The sequence below is a fragment of the Pygocentrus nattereri genome, chromosome 18 (genome assembly GCF_015220715.1).
Source record: "Pygocentrus nattereri isolate fPygNat1 chromosome 18, fPygNat1.pri, whole genome shotgun sequence".
Taxonomy (NCBI): Eukaryota; Metazoa; Chordata; class Actinopteri; order Characiformes; family Serrasalmidae; genus Pygocentrus; species Pygocentrus nattereri.
Window position 1 is genome coordinate 17,882,227 of NC_051228.1, and position 19,149 is coordinate 17,901,375.

At 39.8% G+C, this 19,149-nt stretch overlaps 1 protein-coding gene across 5 annotated transcripts in view; it reads left to right on the forward strand.

Annotated features, from left to right (window-relative positions):
* tacc1 (transforming, acidic coiled-coil containing protein 1) overlaps positions 1-16,147 on the forward strand; it is a 75,026-nt gene extending 58,879 nt beyond the window's left edge. For all 5 annotated transcript variants that reach the window (XM_037547251.1, XM_037547252.1, XM_037547254.1 and 2 more), the window contains 10 exons: positions 572-632; positions 3,085-3,211; positions 5,165-5,217; positions 7,015-7,143; positions 9,590-9,666; positions 9,773-9,816; positions 10,755-10,915; positions 11,116-11,222; positions 11,885-12,005; positions 12,271-16,147. In XM_037547251.1, coding sequence (XP_037403148.1) covers positions 572-632; positions 3,085-3,211; positions 5,165-5,217; positions 7,015-7,143; positions 9,590-9,666; positions 9,773-9,816; positions 10,755-10,915; positions 11,116-11,222; positions 11,885-12,005; positions 12,271-12,339 — 949 coding nt within the window. In that variant the 3' untranslated portion in view covers positions 12,340-16,147. The remainder of the gene's footprint in view (positions 1-571; positions 633-3,084; positions 3,212-5,164; positions 5,218-7,014; positions 7,144-9,589; positions 9,667-9,772; positions 9,817-10,754; positions 10,916-11,115; positions 11,223-11,884; positions 12,006-12,270) is intronic.
* Positions 16,148-19,149: the final 3,002 nt, after the last annotated feature.

Genomic DNA, 19,149 nt, shown 5'->3' on the forward strand with positions numbered 1-19,149 from the left:
GTATCACAGCTACAGCATGGTCTATGTCAATGTGTAGCAAATGGTCAGCAGCGTTTAGATGCTGTAGTAGATGACTAGATTTACTGGCCTTTCACAGCTCCTGCCATCTTCAGGCTTTAAGGAAGTATTACATCCACACTGACTGAACTCTAGCAGTGGGTGTAAATAGTCAGTAAAGACTGATGTTGATTTGTTATTCTACACATATCAGTGCAGAATTGTGAAAAATACAACTGTAATTGAATGATTTATCACAATATGGTCACAGCTCTGCTCTTCTTTTCTCCAGAGCTGTTTAGAAGCAAACTGGTTTCATTCTGCTGAGTCATTGTGCTAAAATGACCTGATACTGAGGTCAAGTGCCTACATCCAGACACTGACACTCTCTCCCTCTCTCCCTCTCTCTCTCTCTCTCTCTCTCTCTCTCTCTCTCTCTCTCTCTCTCTCTCTCTCTCTCTCTCCCCCTCTCTCTCTCTCTCTCTCTCTCTCTCTCTCTCTCTCTCTCTCTCTCTCTCTCTCTCTCTCATTTCTCTATCAAATTTTCTCTATCCATCCATCTGTCTGTCTGCAGGAACTCCTGTAAAGTGAAGAAATTTGAAAATAAGTCTTTAGTGCTGGACGTCTGTAATCAGGTAAGTCTTGTTTTGCGTACAGAGAGAAAGGGAGCGGAAGAGAGAGGGAGAGATGCTCTGTATTGTTCTGTGGATATTGATCCCCATACAGCTATAAAACCTCCCACTGCTGACTCACTCACTGTGATATTACTGCAGTGACTCAGCAAAGGTCTCCTCTCTCTCTCTCTCTCTCTCTCTCTCTCTCTCTCTCTCTCTCTCTCTCTCTCTCTCTCTCTCTCTCTCTCTCTCTCTCTCTCTCTCTCTCTCTCTCTCTCTCTCTCTCTCTCTCTCTCTCTCTCTCTCTCTCTCATTCCTACCTCGCTCTCTTTCCCCTCTCTCTCTCTCTCATTCCTACCTCGCTCTCTTTCCCCTCTCTCTCTCTCTCTCTCATTCCTACCTCGCTCTCTTTCCCCTCTCTCTCTCTCTCTCTCATTCCTACCTCGCTCTCTTTCCCCTCTCTCTCTCTCTCATTCCTACCTCGCTCTCTTTCCCCTCGCTCTCTCTCTCTCTCATTCCTACCTCGCTCTCTTTCCCCTCTCTCTCTCTCTCTCATTCCTACCTCGCTCTCTTTCCCCTCTCTCTCCCTCTCTCTCTCTCATTCCTACCTCGCTCTCTTTCCCCTCTCTCTCGCTCTCTCTCATTCCTACCTCGCTCGCTCTCTCGCTCTCTCATTCCTACCTCGCTCGCTCTCTCATTCCTACCTCGCTCGCTCTCTCTCGCTCTCTCATTCCTACCTCGCTCTCTTTCCTCTCTCTCTCTCTCTCTCTCTCTCTCTCTCTCTCTCTCTCTCTCTCTCTCTCTCTCTCTCTCTCTCTCTCTCTCTCTCTCTCATTCCTACCTCGCTCTCTTTCCCCTCTCTCTCTCTCTCACTCCTACCTCGCTCTCTTTCCCCTCTCTCTCCCTCTCTCTCTCTCTCTCTCTCATTCCTACCTCGCTCTCTTTCCCCTCTCTCTCGCTCTCTCTCATTCCTACCTCTCTCGCTCTCTCATTCCTACCTCACTCTCTTTCCCCTCTCTCTCCCTCTCTCTCTCTCATTCCTACCTCGCTCTCTTTCCCCTCTCTCTCGCTCTCTCTCATTCCTACCTCGCTCGCTCTCTCGCTCTCTCATTCCTACCTCGCTCGCTCTCTCATTCCTACCTCGCTCGCTCTCTCTCGCTCTCTCATTCCTACCTCGCTCTCTTTCCTCTCTCTCTCTCTCTCTCTCTCTCTCTCTCTCTCTCTCTCTCTCTCTCTCTCTCTCTCTCTCTCTCTCTCTCTCATTCCTACCTCGCTCTCTTTCCCCTCTCTCTCTCTCTCACTCCTACCTCGCTCTCTTTCCCCTCTCTCTCCCTCTCTCTCTCTCTCTCTCTCTCATTCCTACCTCGCTCTCTTTCCCCTCTCTCTCGCTCTCTCATTCCTACCTCACTCTCTTTCCCCTCTCTCTCGCGCTCTCTCTCTCATTCCTACCTCGCTCGCTCTCTCATTCCTACCTCGCTCTCTTTCCCCTCTCTCTCGCTCTCTCTCATTCCTACCTCGCTCGCTCTCTCTCATTCCTACCTCGCTCTCTTTCCTCTCTCGCTCTCTTTCCCCTCTCTCGCGCTCTCTCTCATTCCTACCTCGCTCTCTCTCGCTCGCTCTCTCTCGCTCTCTCTCTCTCTCTCTCTCTCTCTCTCTCTCTCTCTCTCTCTCTCTCTCCCCCTCTCCCATTCCTACCTCTCTCTCTCTCTCTCTCTCTCTCTCTCCCCCTCTCCCATTCCTACCTCTCTCTCTCTCTCTCTCTCTCTCTCTCTCTCTCTCTCTCTCTCTCTCTCTCTCTCTCTCTCTCTCTCTCTCTCTCTCTCTCTCTCTCTCTCTCTCTCTCTCTCTCTCTGCTGCCTTTCTCTTTTTCTGTCCAATTCATTTTAATGACTATGAAGTACAGTATTGCAGCATCAGGTCATTGGTAGTGAACAATGAAAACATATAAAACCAAGTAACACAATAATAAGCATTTTCATTATTATAATTACAATGTTATTGTAATTATAGTAATTAATAAACAAATGATATTTAACATAAGTTGAGTATTGTCAGAGGTCAGTAGAGTGGGGTTCAGTAGGCTGGGGGTACAGAGGGAGGTGGTCAGTAGGCTGGAGGCACAGATGGTGGGGGTCAGTTGGCTGGAGGTATGGGGAGGTTGTTACCCACTGTCTCTCAGGCAGTGACATGTTATGTATTTAGCAGCGAGGGGACTGAGTGCCCCTGTCCAAAAATAATTCGTAATTGCTCTAATTGAGTTCATTTTTGAAAATTTGGGATTAGTTGGTTGAACTCTCTCACATTGGTCTGAATTTTTCACGGTGTTCTGGCCTAGAAAATTACTATGTAGAGATATTTAGCTACATAATTTAAATGGGCTTTATTATTATTATTATTATTATTATTATTATTATTATTATTATTATTATTATTATTACATATAAATAGTTACATATATAATTCATATGTGCAGGGTGAAGAGGTGCAGGAGGAGTCAGTTACTCCTCTGGATCTCCCTGTACGACACGCCACTGATGAGGAGAAGCTTGCCTCCACAGGAATGGTGCAGAAAGACTCGACAGACATGAAAACCACAGATGGTGAGAACATAAATAAACTCCAGGAAACCTGTAAACATGCACATTAATACACTTAGCTACATGACTGTAATTCCGAATGCAGTTTTCAGTAGTTAACTGAAGTACTGACCATAGTAAAGGGAAATTTCTCAGAATTTTCAAAATTCCTCCTTAATTGAGTGTGTGAGCATAAACAGAGTGATTTCAGAGCGGTTTGGTGTGAAATGGTTCAGTTTTCTTTACAGTGGTGGTGACAGGAACCAGGGGTCACCATGACTACAACACACTCATAGATATTTTATTTACTATCCAAAACCACCAGTGAACTTACATGTGTCCTCTGAGTTTTATATGGAATGTTGATGATGGCAAAAGTCTCAGACATCAGGCAGTGAATTCATAACCATTTCATATAATAACTTTCTGAGAGGGAGCCTTCTGAGGTGGAGGTCTGGTTCCTATCACCACCACTGTGAACAATTATGACTGGCAAGTTTCTCTGAAACAGAGCATTTCACACCAAACCACTTTGTTTACATCTTAGGCAATATCATACATGTAAATATTTGTACCAGTATTCGTGACACTGCTATATTGGGGTTAAAGCCAAAATGCCACACCCATATTCTCCCATTGTTCTGATGCAAGCACTCAAACCTTTTAGTTGTTCAAAGCGCCTGTAGACCAAAAGTGTTTCTATATGAATGTGTAAAAGCAATAATTTGGAAAAGAAAACTCTCAAATCATTACTTAGACAAAAGCTGCTCTTTATAATAATAATGTATTTTGACGATCAGCATGTTGATTTTATGATAAACTCTTACTTTATTGAAAAAAATGTATACGACTTCTCCAAACATTTGGCCTTTGTGTTCTGACATGAATATAAAGATTGGGAAACAAAGAGCTCTGTTGATTCTTGAGGTCTGCTTTTTCAGCGCAACATCAACAGAAGGTTCCGGCTGAAACAGTGACCATATTGAGCCAGTCAGTCTGTTAATGAGGCCTGGCTGGTCCAGCATTGGTAGAAAGGCTCTTTTAGAAAAGCATTCTGCTTCAGTGTCCAAACATAGAGCAGCTTCTCTGCTCAGAACACTCAGCCTCTGTGTGCACAGGGCACGCTGGGGCTGTTTAGGCTCTAATGTGCCCAATAAACAAAGACAAACTCCAGACAATTTAATTGGCCCACTGTATTTTGAATGGGAGACACCATAAAGAGCTCACCAGACTACCAGAGATTTTGTATGGACGCATATGGACAAAATACTAGCACTTATTATACTGTTATTATACTGCAGCATATTGTGATTCTGCACGCCATGCAATACATTTAAACACACTGGAGAATCAATATTGTGACCTAATTACTGACTGTCCTTCATTATTTCAACTGAAATATTTGTTAGTGTGTCCAATAAGCAAAAGGGTTTTCAGCACAGTAGTGATATTAGCTGTTTTGAGTGGCTGAGTACTTAATTGAGACACACCAAAGGTTTCGCCAAAGGCACATTTTGTAGATTATATCAATTAGTATGAGTGACCGCAGGCATCACTTCTGTTTCACCAGTTTCTCGAAATAATGTCCACTAACTTCCACTAACTGTCTACTTTATTAGAAATATTCACCTTGTAGTTCTTCTGATTTTCCACTTTATTAGAAACACCCACCATGTCCTTAAACTAACTGGCCACTTTATTAGAAACACCCACCTCGTGTGTCTACAAGCTGTAACTACAAAAGAGGTCTCTGATAAAGTGGTCAGTGATTGAATGTATGCGTGTTAGTGTTAAAGCCCTCTAGTGGCTGTATAGAGAGTTACACTCAGTGTGACCTGCCTGTCAGGTTGATTTGTATCTAAAGATGAAGTTTAGAATCTAATTCATACCCAGTTCCTCAGTGTTCAGTCAGTGTTTGCAGTGTGTTGCAACTCTGTGATAAAATATAATGTAATGGTGGCATTTTTCTGTTCTCAGACCTACAGGTGGGCAAAACAGACCACTTCAGTGAGAAGGAAATCTGCACACCTGTGAGTGGTATTTACTTACTTACTTACTTACTTACTTACTATTAGTTTAATTCATTTGGACAGTTGCACAAGTATAGAAAAGTGCATGCTTAAAAATATGGTTCTTTAAGGTTTCATCAGTAATGAAAATAGCTCCATATAGAACCATGAACACAAAAAGAACCCTTTGCCTAATTAAACTGTTCAGTGCATCATGAAATGGTTCTTTAGACTCATGCAGAATATCTTGCGTATGGTTCTATATAGAACCTTTTTAAAAAAAATGCTTTGTCTAGCACCAAAAAGGGATCTTCTATTGTTAGTGTCAGGCTTGCAACAATAGAAGAACCCTTTTCGGTGCTATATAGAACCCTTTTCAAAAATGTTCTATAGAACATCTACAACACATTCACCATTTCATCATGCAAAGAATCCTTTAATCATACAATGGGTTCTTTTAGTTTTCTTGGTTCCATAAAGAACCATTTCCTTTACTAAAGAACCCTTTTAAAAAAACATGTTTTTTAAATACAAAAACACAAAATGTGGTCTGTGAAAAAGTTTTGGCACATTTTATGTTGAATGTTTTTCCTAATATGTTAAACAGATATTGCAGAAAAATGTGTCTCTGTAGAGGATGTGTTCACTTATTTTCACTTAGAAAGCCAACAATATTACATAATGTTGAACTGGGGGTGTTTAAACTTTTACATGCGACTGTCGGGGTCCACCGTTTTGCAGTCTCTTGATGGGCCTTCAATAAAAAGAGTTTTAAAAGAAAATTTACATGATATGATTAATTCTTCAAACTTATTGTTCAGTTTTTAATGAATTATTGAGTATGAATAGATTGACTATCTGCAATGAGTTGTTGAGTATCTACTATCAGTTATTCAGTATCTTCTGTTAATTATTCAGTGTCTACTATAAATTATTCAGTATCTACTATGAATTATGCAGTCTTTACTATTAATTATTCAAGTAAATCTTGTATCTTTTATGATTTATTCACCAACTACAATAAATTATTCATTATCTGCTTTTAATAATTCGCTACTATGTGAGCCCTGTAGTTGTGAGAGTGGGGAACTGAAATGTAGACCCACAAACAGATTCTCAGTGTTTCAGGGGTAACAATTATATACATTTTAGCAAATAAACAAACGGTACCTTTCTGTGAATCTTAGTGTTGGGGTGAGGTAGCTTATTGTAATGTGTAAAGGCAGTGGTCAGAGGAAGCACAGAGACTGTAGAAAAAGTCCTATGATAAATAAATGGTCTTTCTATGAGTGGATGTGGGGGTGGGGTGGAGGGCCAAGGTCCAGAGCTCTGAGGCAGAAATGGTCAGTGCTTAACAGATGTCTAGCAGTACTGCAGCTCCTTATCAAAGGCTATGCAGTGATTGGCTGAAAAACAATCATATCCTTAAAGACGATTATATCATAATCTGACCAAGGACACTGGGTGACCACATGGCTGCTAATTAACTGGGTCAGACACAGAGGGGAGAATGTGTGAGCTTCTCTTAAACATAATTCCTTTAGTGGATAACTAACAAATAAGGGTAAATTAATAAAAGTTTACATTAAGTCCAAGTACATAGTAAAAATCCAGTTATGATGCATTGAACACATTAGGATATAATAAATATAATTCACTGTAACACGTTAAATAGAGAACATTTTAAGCATTTGAACCCTAGGTGTATTATTTTATTTATACATTTTAAGACATATTATTAAGTAAATTATTGGTTAGGTTGATATTAATTGTAAGGTTAGATATGAAAGTGAGGGGATTAAACTGCTTGTGTTGCAGACTGAGGGCCTGTGTAAGTCCCCCGCTCTGATTGGCTGTGAGAAGACAGAAAAGTCCTCTCCAGGTCTAGACTCCATCCCCCTCAGTGAAATGGACAAAGCAGCTGTACTGACCCTCATCAGGGAGGAGGTACGAAATACTACATAGTTTTTATAAATGTGAAGTTTTTTATGCTGTCTGCAATACACTCTCCTACAGCTTTTTTTCCAGAAATTTGCTGGATCATAGAGCCTGTATATGAATCATGAGCTTCTGCTTTCTGAAGTGCTCAGACACAAGGTTTTCGTGCAGCGAACGTTCAGATGTAAACAGCAGAATGTTCTCAATCACATGTTTGCATTCATTCACATTGTTTTCAATAGAGGCACAATGGTAAATTCTGCCTGTGTGACACTCCGTCAAAAGTGTAATCTTCCCAACTTTGTGCCGTCAACTGCAGTGGTGAAATAAACAAGAAATAAACAAACATCTCATTGTTGAACTCCAGACAAACCCACTATAATACAACAAAAATAAGAGAACAAAGCACCTTCTGAATTTCTCCACCTTAAACAGTCTACACTGATGAAGCTGTCCTCTAATAGTCATCTATTTTCAGCGAGGAGTTGCGTAAAGAAGGTTTTTTCAATGCAAACATGTGCATGCAGCATTAATCCCACAAGTGACCTGCCAATGAATAGAGATTACATACAAGTTCACATTCCACACACCACACTAACTAGCAACGACCTGGAATAGGACAGCAATGACCTAGCAAGCATCTAACAACCTTCTAGAAAGACCCTAGCTACCGGAATTCCAGCACCATAGACACAACCTTTAAGACCATAGCAACCACCTGGAGCACCATAGGAACCAACTAGCAACATTCTACTAGTACCCACTTATTCTACACCATCACTCTGCATTTTCAGTTTTCTAGTTATTAGTTAGGTCTCAGGGAACACAGTCTCAGAGGAGAGGGTTAAAATGTTTGTCTGAATCTAAACATGAGTATTATCGTGAACATCCAGCAAAGCTTGAATGAGCAATATAAATATGATAAAACACAGTTTAAACACTGCTGATCAGACCTATCTGAGAACTGTGTGGGCATGGCTAATGAGCAGTTTGATTGACAGCTCTCTGTCCAACACTCCCAGCCTGCTCCGCCCCTCATACAGAATGAAAATGATTTTTATGTGATGCTAACTGGATGAAAAAGTCCTGGAGGATGGACAAAGCAGGAGGATGGACGAAGCAACGCGTGAACGTTCATTCGTCTGTTCCTTCAGTGCAGTGAATGGGCGACAGGCAGCTACAGACAGGTCTTCTAGCTTACTAACCTTTTGTTACGCTGGCTTAGCTTTAGCTCTCCAAGTTTCTCTGGCTCTGAGACTGTTCTATGTGGGTGGGGCTGGAGACACAGCCTTGCCATTGGTCAGGGAAATGCTTACAGAGGCTTTCCCAAGAATAGGACTGCCCAGTTTACATAGAGAGGAGAGAAATATGGTGAAATACAGCAGACATTTATCAGATTCTGGGAATGTTTTGTTATACAGACATGTTCCTTTGAGCCCAAAATATATAAGATTAACATAATTAGAAAGTAAACATCAGGTTGTACCAAAAAAAAAAAAAAAAAACAACAACAAAAAAAACATACAATGCATGATCACCTGGGCTTCATTGTAGAACTACAGATGGCTGTATCTAATGACGTGGTAATATTAGGGTAACCAGTTGTACTAACCCGAAAATTACATGCTAATTTCCTAGTTATTATTAAATAATAAGTAAATAAGTAGCAGTAATGTGTCAGTAATAAAATTGGAAAATATAGATAACAAACTCTAATTACCTGTAATTCAAAAGTTAATTTTCCAGTTGATACAAAAATGTGAGTAATATTAAACATTATATTAAAAATGTCATTTTAGAAACTACTTCTTATGTTTTTCAGATTCATTATTATATTATATGCAGCTCTTGCAGCATAATATCTGCTTAATCAACATATTACCCCAATTCTTTGTTCATTAGTTGTAGGTTTTTTTTATCATTTTAGACACATTACCCCAAAACAATAAAGTAGTTCTGCTGAAATATTGTTGTTAGAACTGTAAAAGACATTCACTTTCTGCTTTGTTTTTGGCCAACAACAGTGGAATATCCACTTTCTCTGGTGTGTGACTTGAACACTGAGTGCGTCAGACAACCAGTTGTGATGGCTGTGGTGTCACATATACAGAACATGGGTGTTTTGTAGCTTTTGATTGGTCCAACTCCGCTACAGTCACTTTATTAGCTCTGTAAAATTCCATTTTCTCATTTAAAACTTGCTAAGACAACATTGGTGAAAATGTATTCTATGATAAGTCATTAAAGCATTGCTTATAGTGCATATTTATAAGCACATCACATTGCTGTTAGAGTTCAGGGTTTTTATTAAACTTGTAATTATGTAATTTCACTGTAGCTTTAAGAAAAGTTCATTTTGCTTGACGAGTGGCTGTGTATGATGCTTCGGTCTGTTCTGTTTTGATGAATAAGTTGTGCCATAGATGTGCCTAAGGTTGAGTTTATGTCTCCACAGATCATTACTAAAGAGATTGAGGCAAATGAGTGGAAGAGGAAGTATGAGGAGAGCAGGATGGAGGTGATGGAGATGAGGTACAGTAGCAAACTACGAACTACAGCTCCCATAATGCAACTTTTCCTGTAGTAATTATTTTGTGAAAATAAAGGAATGTTTGTTTGTTTGTTTGTTTTTCAATAGGAAAATAGTGGCTGAATATGAGAAGACGGTAGCACAGATGATAGGTGAGCCTTGTTTGACACACCCGAATTAATAGTTTGGCAAAAAAAAATATATCTATACCCAGTTTTGCTTCCTTGACCACAAATGTAATAGATCAGCCAAGACACATTTGGTGTCTGAACTAAGGGGGTTGTAGGACTTTTAAGATTTTTTTAAAATGGACAGTTATATGATGAAAGCTGAGCTGACCTCAACTAATCACTGATGACATCATGGATAAAACCACAGATGAAACAAATCCAAACTCCACAGTTGAGTGTGACGTACCCTTTCCAACGAGCCCTGGATTGCATTGCTGGCCTTCACGAAACCAGAGATACAGACTCTGAAATCTGCAGGCTCTCACCTGCTGTCTTCTCTGAGGCATCCATGTTATTAGTATCATAATCACATGATCAGCGACTCGACGTCATCAAGCTTAAAGCATCATCGCCGAGCAGTAAAGTCGACTAGATTGTGCAGCCCTAATCTGAAGTTTGCTTCTTTAGTTTTAGCACTGGAGCTACAAGGCTAATGTAGCTAACAAGTAATGGAAGCTTATACCCACCACCAACGATAGATTTGACATGGACTAAATGTTGATGATTAATACTTCTGTTTATTATTCTTACCTATACATCTATGCAAGTCCACTTTTTGTCTAGTTGTTATGTAACCTCAATTAACCTTGCTTATGAAATGTGTGCAGTGATTAACAGACAGTAAATCAGTAGGTTGCCAGATGCTAATTGGTGGGGTACTTTCACTGCTTGTTAGCTACATTAGCCTCACAGCGTCTATGCTACAACTGAAGATGCAACCTTTGGACGCCAAACATGTCTTTGTGGGTTACTGGGGGGCACTGTAACCTAGATCTTTCACCACTACCTTTAGGATTGGAAGGACTATGTATGTGTTTTGCTGAACTGTTGCATTAATTTGAGTGTGTTGCTCCTCACAGAAGATGAGCAGAGAAAGAATATGGGCTCTCAGAAGAGCGTCCAGCAGCTGACTATGGAGAGAGACCAGGCCCTGGCTGACCTCAACTCTGTGGAACGATCACTCTCTGACCTCTTCAGACGCTATGAGAACATGAAGACCGTGCTGGAGGGGTTTAAGAAGGTGGGTTCGCTTACATTATTTTACTAGAGCAGTTTAGCCCCGCCCACTCAGCCTTCAGCAGTTAATCCCCACCTATTTTCTCTAGAGCAGTTGGATTTCAGTAAACAACACATATATGTTTATTGTATGTAGCTTAACCAGTCTGTAGTGTAAAGTATGTTGAGCGAGCTGATGGCTCTCTCGCTCTTTCTTCTTCTCAGAATGAGGAGGTGTTGAAGAAGTGTGCTCAGGAGTATCTGGCACGGGTGAAACAGGAGGAGCAGCGCTACCACACGCTCAAACTACATGCAGAAGAGAAACTCGACAAGTAAGACTGACCCACTGCATCATTTTTATCACTTTAAGGCTGTTGCAGTGCCTATGTCTGCCACTATGTATCTACTCTTACACATACCTACTCTTCTCTTTTAAAAATGCAGTTTATAAATGCTGTTACTGTGTTCATTTGATATGTAAATAATATGTTCTAACAAAGCTAAAAAAAATCTTAGAATTTTGTTGTTTTTGTTAAATACTACCTTTTAAGGCAAATAATCATATGAATAGGAACATGAGAAGCACATCAGTCACATTTTATTGGTATTGATTATCTGATTATATAAAAGAGTAATAAGCAGAGAAACTGGAAGATGCATGGTGCATTTAACAAGAAATAAAGCCACTTGCATCTTTTATACAGTCATAGAAAACACTGGCACACTGTAAGCTCTGGTTCAAAACATGCATGAATAAAGAGATTTTACTGTTGCCTATGGCAGTTTTTGAGGGGGCTGTTGCAGGGCTGTGTGTTTATTAAATACCTGGAGAAAGTGCAGCAGTGTAACTTGGAATGCAGGTGTGCTTCTGTGCACCTGAGTGTTTACAGGTGTGCGGTTAATACAGATACATAGTTCACACAGGGGTGTCAGTAGCTCAGGTGTGTTGTTGGCGCAGGTGTGTGTGACGCTATACTCTGTGCTGCTGTTTCAGGGCAAATGAGGAGATTGCTCAGGTGCGTTCGAGGGCAAATGCAGAGAGTGTGGCACTAAATGCCAGTCTGAGGAAAGAACAGATGAAGGTGGAGTCTCTGGAGAGAGCGCTGGAACAGAAGGTGCAGTCATCTTCAGCCTTTACATATGACTCTGGAATTTAGTATTATTTATTCCATTCTGTCATATAATAAACGGTTTTCCAACTCATTGTAAGATAGTCCTTTGTTAGTCCCACAATTGGACAATTTTTTTTTTTCTTTTTTTAAGATGTGAAGTCCTGAAGTACATACATATTTCTGAACAGACTCTAAAAGCATAAGCATAAATATGCAAACCATTGTGTTAAAAGTAATTTACTGTGAAATTTTTTCCTGTCTTCCTCAGAATCAAGAGATTGAGGAGTTGACGAAGATTTGCGATGAACTCATAGCCAAACTGGGCACAACAGACTAAAAGTCGGCTAGAGAGACTTTTCCAGCCTTTGAATCCATCCCCCAGCTGCTCAAACGTCGCTTTAACACCTATAAACCCACTCCTGAACTGCCTAGAGTGCACATCTGCACATCTGGGCTGCCTCCTGAAGAAGGAGGAATCCTTGCTTCCTCTCTTCAAGCATGAAAATGCAACAACAGCTAATAAAATGAAGGAATAAAGTGGAATGGAAAGCAAAAAAACCCTCTCAGTTATACCAACACTCTTTTAGAGACTCAGGAGAGATCCAACAGCAGCCTACATGGGATAGTTAATATAACATGAGGTTGTTTTGTGGGTGAAGCTGAAGTTAGCTTCTGGATCGCCAGCTTCTTGGTCGAATTTTCCATTCCACCTTAAATGGTGTAGCGGTCACATACAGTGTGTATGGAACTTAAGGGAGAATGGAAAATTCACATGTGCTTGTGTAAGTATTTATTTGTGTGTGTTGTCTTTGTATGTTAGGGCTGCACGTTATGGACAAAATACAAGTATTACATTGTTTGATTATATTGCTGCATTGTGTTTGCGATATATCTTGCAATATATTATATATAAATTGCTAAGTCAGTGATGGCACATGGATAAACATTTGCTTTAATTCAATCAGAATAAGTGACTTTTGTTGGATTACATGAATATACAGCTTCATCAAAACACCCACAGAAATCTGGAGCTGTGGCTGGTTGGGATGCTCATAGCACCCTGATTGGTCAGAGGCTCATTTGCATATTGTAGCATGTGATATCAGTATTGCAAAGATCAAAATCATGATATCGATTACCAGCGATATATCGTACAGCCCTAGTTTGTATGTATGTGTGTGTGAGTGTGTAGGTACTGCATTTTTGGGGTGTAATGATATGAGCAATCATTATTTTTCAATACAGGCCATACGATATGCACAGTGAATTGAATACAGCTATAACATATACTGACATAAATTGCAATTTTTTTAAATTAAAAATACACTTCTTAAAGATACTCTTTTATGCAACAACTTGACCCTTCAGGCTGGCTTTTTATAGTAAAACTTTCATGCAACTTTGCTTGAAACCTACAAGAAACTGAATTGCACTGAAGTTTTATAATGTGAAACCTCCTGCGACTCATTTGTAACTTATTTGCAACAGTTGCAGGCATCTCAAGTTTCATGAAACAGCCAGTCAAAACACAGAAATCGTGTCACATGATCACATGGAAACCATTGATTTGACTAGATCAGGAAAAAAGAATAAAACATGTCGGGCAGTTGAAAAGGAAACGTATTTTGTAGTGAAATGTGCATCTTTCATTGTTTTCAAGTTTATTCATGTAACTGCAGAGTTGCATGGAAATTATGTTGCAGGCAACTCACAACATGCAACTCACAATCTTGGTTGTTGCAATGCCAACAGCAGAGCCAACAGTGATTGGTGGAGTGAGTTTATATTGCTTGTGAAAATTTACAGAAATCTAATAAAAAAAATAGCATTTCATGCTTTGGAAAATCACATCTAGTTTGCAAGATATCAGTTTGAGGTCCAAATAAATTACCCAAATAGATTGGACTCAGTGTTTACAGGCTTTTGGTTAGAAAGTTTTAATTATTCTTGCACTATATGATCAATCATCACAGCAGGCTTATATTAGAAAAAATAAAGCAAAATAAATGTTGGTTGAATTTTTTTTTGCTTTTGTATCAATTACCACAGTAAACCACAGCACATATCATATTGTGAATTTCATGTATCATTACACCCTCAGTACTGCATGTGTAGGCTGTGTGTGTATGGATGTGTGTAACTTGTTAACACAGGTGTTTTAATTTGGGGGGGTGGGGGTTTGGTGTAAAAATGATCCTTCCGCTCATTTTCCATCCCTCACTCTGTCCAATTTTTGCTGTTGATCCTGAAGGGGGCACTCTCACACTCAATATACTGTAAATAAGAGACTTTATTGTATGTTTATTTTGGTCAGTGGTTTGTTTTCCAGGTTTGTGGTCCAGTCATGTTGTGAGTGGCACCGCAGTCCGTCGTAAACAGTGATCGAGGAAAACAAAGTGTTGGAGTTTCTGTGTCACAGTGATTTGTTTTTATCGTTAGTCAAAGTCTAATTTTTATCATCAAAATATGTGCATTACGTTGTGTTAAATGAGTTGTGGTGCACCACATGATCAAAAAGAAGTGCGATACTGTTTTATGAACAGATCTGTTCAGATATGGGAAGTTACTGTTTTGTGAATGTTATCTAATGAAACTGCAGCACAACCTTCCATAATAACTTACAGCACTTCAGTTCACAAGACCATGATGAACATTTATCAGCTCGTGAATGGGCTTTAGGTTTTTGTTTTATGCTGTTTTCTATCCATTTAAGTGACAGTGTGGTAAAATATTTACCCTCCACACAACCACACCCCAAACGTAGTTGATCAGCTAAGAGACATGTTTACTTCTTTACTTTTAGCTCTGGAGCTAGGAGGCTGAAGTAGCTCATTATCATGGTGGTAACTGCATGCGTAAATAATTTCATACTCTCTATGAAATTATTTCATATGTCTAATAGGCTTGATTATGGTTTCCTCCTAGGATCTCAATTTTAGCTCCTCTCTAACGTTATACATACTCATATTTGGGAGCCATGAGATATCTGAACAGTATACTCCACCAGAGGGCAGTGTAGATGTTTTGGCTCTCCTTAAAAGACTACTGCAGCCACCTAAAGGCTACTGCACACTCGGCTCTTGTAGATTTAACTGTATTAAAACTTTAAACATCATTTTGTAAATTTATCATGTTTGGTATTGAGTAATTAACTTTGCACAAGCTCGCTGTTTTTCCAGCGAAAACCTACAAGGCACAATAAGTTAAGGTATGGCAAGGCTAATAACGTTAGCTGAGGTTAAACCAGACGATTAGCATCTTAACCCTTATGGATGCTATATACATATTTGGGATTTATATAGCACCTTATGGGTGCTATATTGAACTATTTTCAAAAAGGTTCAGGAGAGAATCATCTGCAGCACATTTACAGCAGTTTGAAGAACCATTTTACCATGCAGAGAACCCTGGGTTTCTGGGTAGTCTGGGTTTAACAGAGAACAGCTATAGATGTGCATTGTTTTTGAATGTTGCATGTTTCAGTAACATTTGTTGAATATTTTTCAAATCATTGAAAAATCTGAATGTTAAATCTGACCAAAATGCAGAGAGAAATGGGCTAGCATAGCTAAAAACAGTAGCAACTGGCTGGGATGTCTATCTGCGAGTAATGCAAACATGTCTCGGCCAATCAGCTGCGTTTGTGGTAATGAGGTAATTGTGTAAATCCAATTTTTTGCCAAACTGCTTCTTTAATATGAGATCTGCTGTTTTAACTCTTCAGTTCTGCCTTTATCTCTCTGCAAATGCCATGAAGTTACTGCCTTTCATTTTCACACCTGTGGAGATGTTATAATAATGAAATCATGCTAAACTGACAATCTGCGCTGCCCGATTTGCTCTGTGCCTGTTTGCCAAAGCAACGCTGACCAAGCGGCTGCTGTTATATCCCGCAGTGTCCATTCTCTATATGCAATAGTCCAGCTCAGTGTAACGGACGTCTGAAACTGCCCTCTGTAGAGGATAGTGGGAAACGGCCACTACTGTGCTGCTGTTGGGAGTTCGGTGTGTTTTTTTTATGAGAGTAATATTCCTCTTTTATTCATGTTTGTAACGTGGAAGAGTGAGCTGCACAGAAATCATGTTTACTAATATATATTTTGTGCTTAAGGCGTTCGCCTGATTAAAGTAATAATATGAGCTTGTCCTGTTGTGCTCTTGATGTTTTTGTGTTCATTCCTCTAGCTGTGTGTGTGTGTGTGTGTGTGTGTGTAAGTACATGATCAGAGCACAAACACTCTGCATTTAATATTTCGTTTTTTTATTAATTATTCTGTCTTTATCCTTTGTTCCCAAGGATAAAGAATTGCCTTTTGAACCTTCTATACTGACACCAATACTGATAGCACCTTCACACTTAATCATTTATTTATTTATATACATACATACATACATACATACATACATACATACATACATACACTATGTTACCAAATGTATTCACTCACCCATCCAAATCATTGAACTCAGGTGTTTTCATCACTTGCATGGCCACAGGTGTATTAAACCAAGCATCTAGGCCTGCAGACTGCTTCTACAAACATTTGTGAAGGAATGGGTCGCTCTCAGGAGCTCCGTGAATTCCAGCGTGGTACCGTGATAAGATGCCACCTGGGCAACAAGTCCAGCTGTGAAATTTCCTCGCTACTAAATATTCCACAGTCAACTGTCAGTGATATTATATTAGCGGGTACTAAGATGCATAGTGCGCAGAGGTCACTAACTTTCTGTGGAGCCAGTCACTACAGACCTCCAAACCTTATGTGGCCTTCAGATTAGCTCAAGAACAGTGTGTAGAGAGCTTCATGGAATGAGTTTCCATGGCCGAGCAGCTGCATCCAAGCCTTATATCACCCAAGTACAAGGCAAAGCGTCAAATGCAGTGGTGTAAAGTGCCACCACTGGACCCTGGAGCCTGGGTTTGGCGGTTGCCAGGAGAACGGTACTTGTCTGATTGCATTGTGCTAATTGTAAAGTTTGGTGGAGGGGGGATTATGGTGTGAGGCGAGTATGGTTTTTCAGGAGTTGGGCCCGGCACCTTAGTTCCACTGAAAGGAACTGTTAATGCTTCAGCAGGCCAAGAGATTTTGGACAATTTCATGCTCCCAATTTTGTGGGAACAGTTTGAGGACAGCCCCTTCCTGTTCCAACATGACTGCGCACCAGTGCACAAAGCAAGGTCCATAAAGACACGGATGAGCGAGTTTGGTGTGGAAGAACTTGACTTGCCTGCACAGTCAAGTCCTGACCAAACCCGATAGAACACCTTTGGGATGAATTAGAGCGGAGACTGCGAGCCAGGTCTTCACGTCCAACATCAGTGTCTGACCTCACAAATGTGCTTCTGGAAGAATGGTCAAAAATTCCCAAAAACAAACTTCTAAACCCTGTGCAAAGCCTTCCCAGAAGAGTGGAAGCTGTTATAGCTGCAAAGGGTGGGCTGAGATCACATTAAACCCTATGAATTTAGAAAGGGTTGTCACACAAGTTCATAAGTTTATACGTGTGTGAAGACAGATGAGCAAATACTTTTGGCAAAATAGTGTGTATGTATAGATAGATAGAGAGATCCATGGAGAGAATGGTTCTGTTAATGGTTTTTAATGTAAAATAATCTCTGCTGATTTTTCTAACACAGTTTTAACAAAAAGAGGTCTTAAAAGCTGGAATTAAAATATAACAGCTAATTGACTCTTTAACCTTGAAGACTGGACACAGACTGCTGGTTTGCAACACAGACAACAATCTCACCTTACTGACGAAAAGGCAAAGAGAATGATTTATGACGAGCATCGATAATTCGGAGACCAATTATTCTGCATTAGTTTTAAAGTTTCTAATTCATGAGGTATTTAAAAAAAATACACCACATCTTTCCAATGTTTCAAAAACATGTTTGACTACCTAAAAGTCATTGGTAACACTACTGTAGAGTACTGTTTATAAGGCTACATGACATCTACTTAAGCTTGACATGAAAACATGAGAACATAACCCTACATAAATGATTATAAATGCTTTTATAACAGATGTCATTCTCTGTAAAGGTTACATTTGCCAGTCTTGAGCAAACTTAGCAAAAGTAGCCTTTATAGTGAATGATGATGATTGCCACAAGCATTTCTAAACACTTTTGTATGGTTATGTCAACTGTCATGACAAGTTTATGTATTTTAAGCCTCCTATATCTCAGATACTAATAAAGATTTAAGTCTATTGTACACACTATCTACTCAGCACAATGAGTATTCTGTGCACGCAATCGTGTGCAGGTTTATTTTCTCTCTCTAACGCAGTCAAAGAAGGTGTTTTGGGGCCGTTTTTGAGCATCATTCAGAGTGAACTCCATTGAAGTGTCCTGAAGGCTCTACAGAGTTAAGCCAGAGTTAAGCTAATGTCATATGACCAGGATGACTGGAATTAAGCTGAAGGAGAGCACAAGGATTGTCCTTGTGCTAAAGGACAAAACAACACGTCTCAGTTCTTCTGATTACTCCACCTTCGTTAACACATCTGGTCATATTTTCCATATTTCATACCTCATCCGTCGATGTCTGAGAGGCCTCAGCTAGCACTGCCAACCCTGGAGCATAAATACGTGTGTGATGATGTTTTTCTCTAAATTAACCTGATTAGGCTTTAATGTGGACAGATGTTGCCAAACCAACAATGAAACATGATCATGTGCATTAAAAACACTTTGAGAAGGAAGGCAGGCCCAAACTTTAGATGATCAGTGAACATATGGGGACACGGGTGCGCTAATGAATGCTCAGTGCTTCAGTTAAACTGTCACTCTCATTTAAAGCCATGGCAGTTAAAACTAATACACTGTGTACATACGTTTGTGCGCCCCTGGTCAAATTTCTTTGTTTTTGTTGGTTTTCAAGTCCTCTAAAGAGACACACGTCTGCACATTTTAATGCACAGTTACTGTGAACTGTGTAAATAAACAGAGATTGTGCCATAAAAGTTGACATATTGAAAGGGGGAAATGTGTGTGTGAGATGTAAACAGAATGATTCAGAGTGGTTTGGTGTGATAGGAACCAGGGGTCACCATGACGCCAACATAAATATAGACATTTTATTTATTATCCAAAAGCACGACTAAACCTAAACATCTAGAAATCTAGAAAATAAAAGTT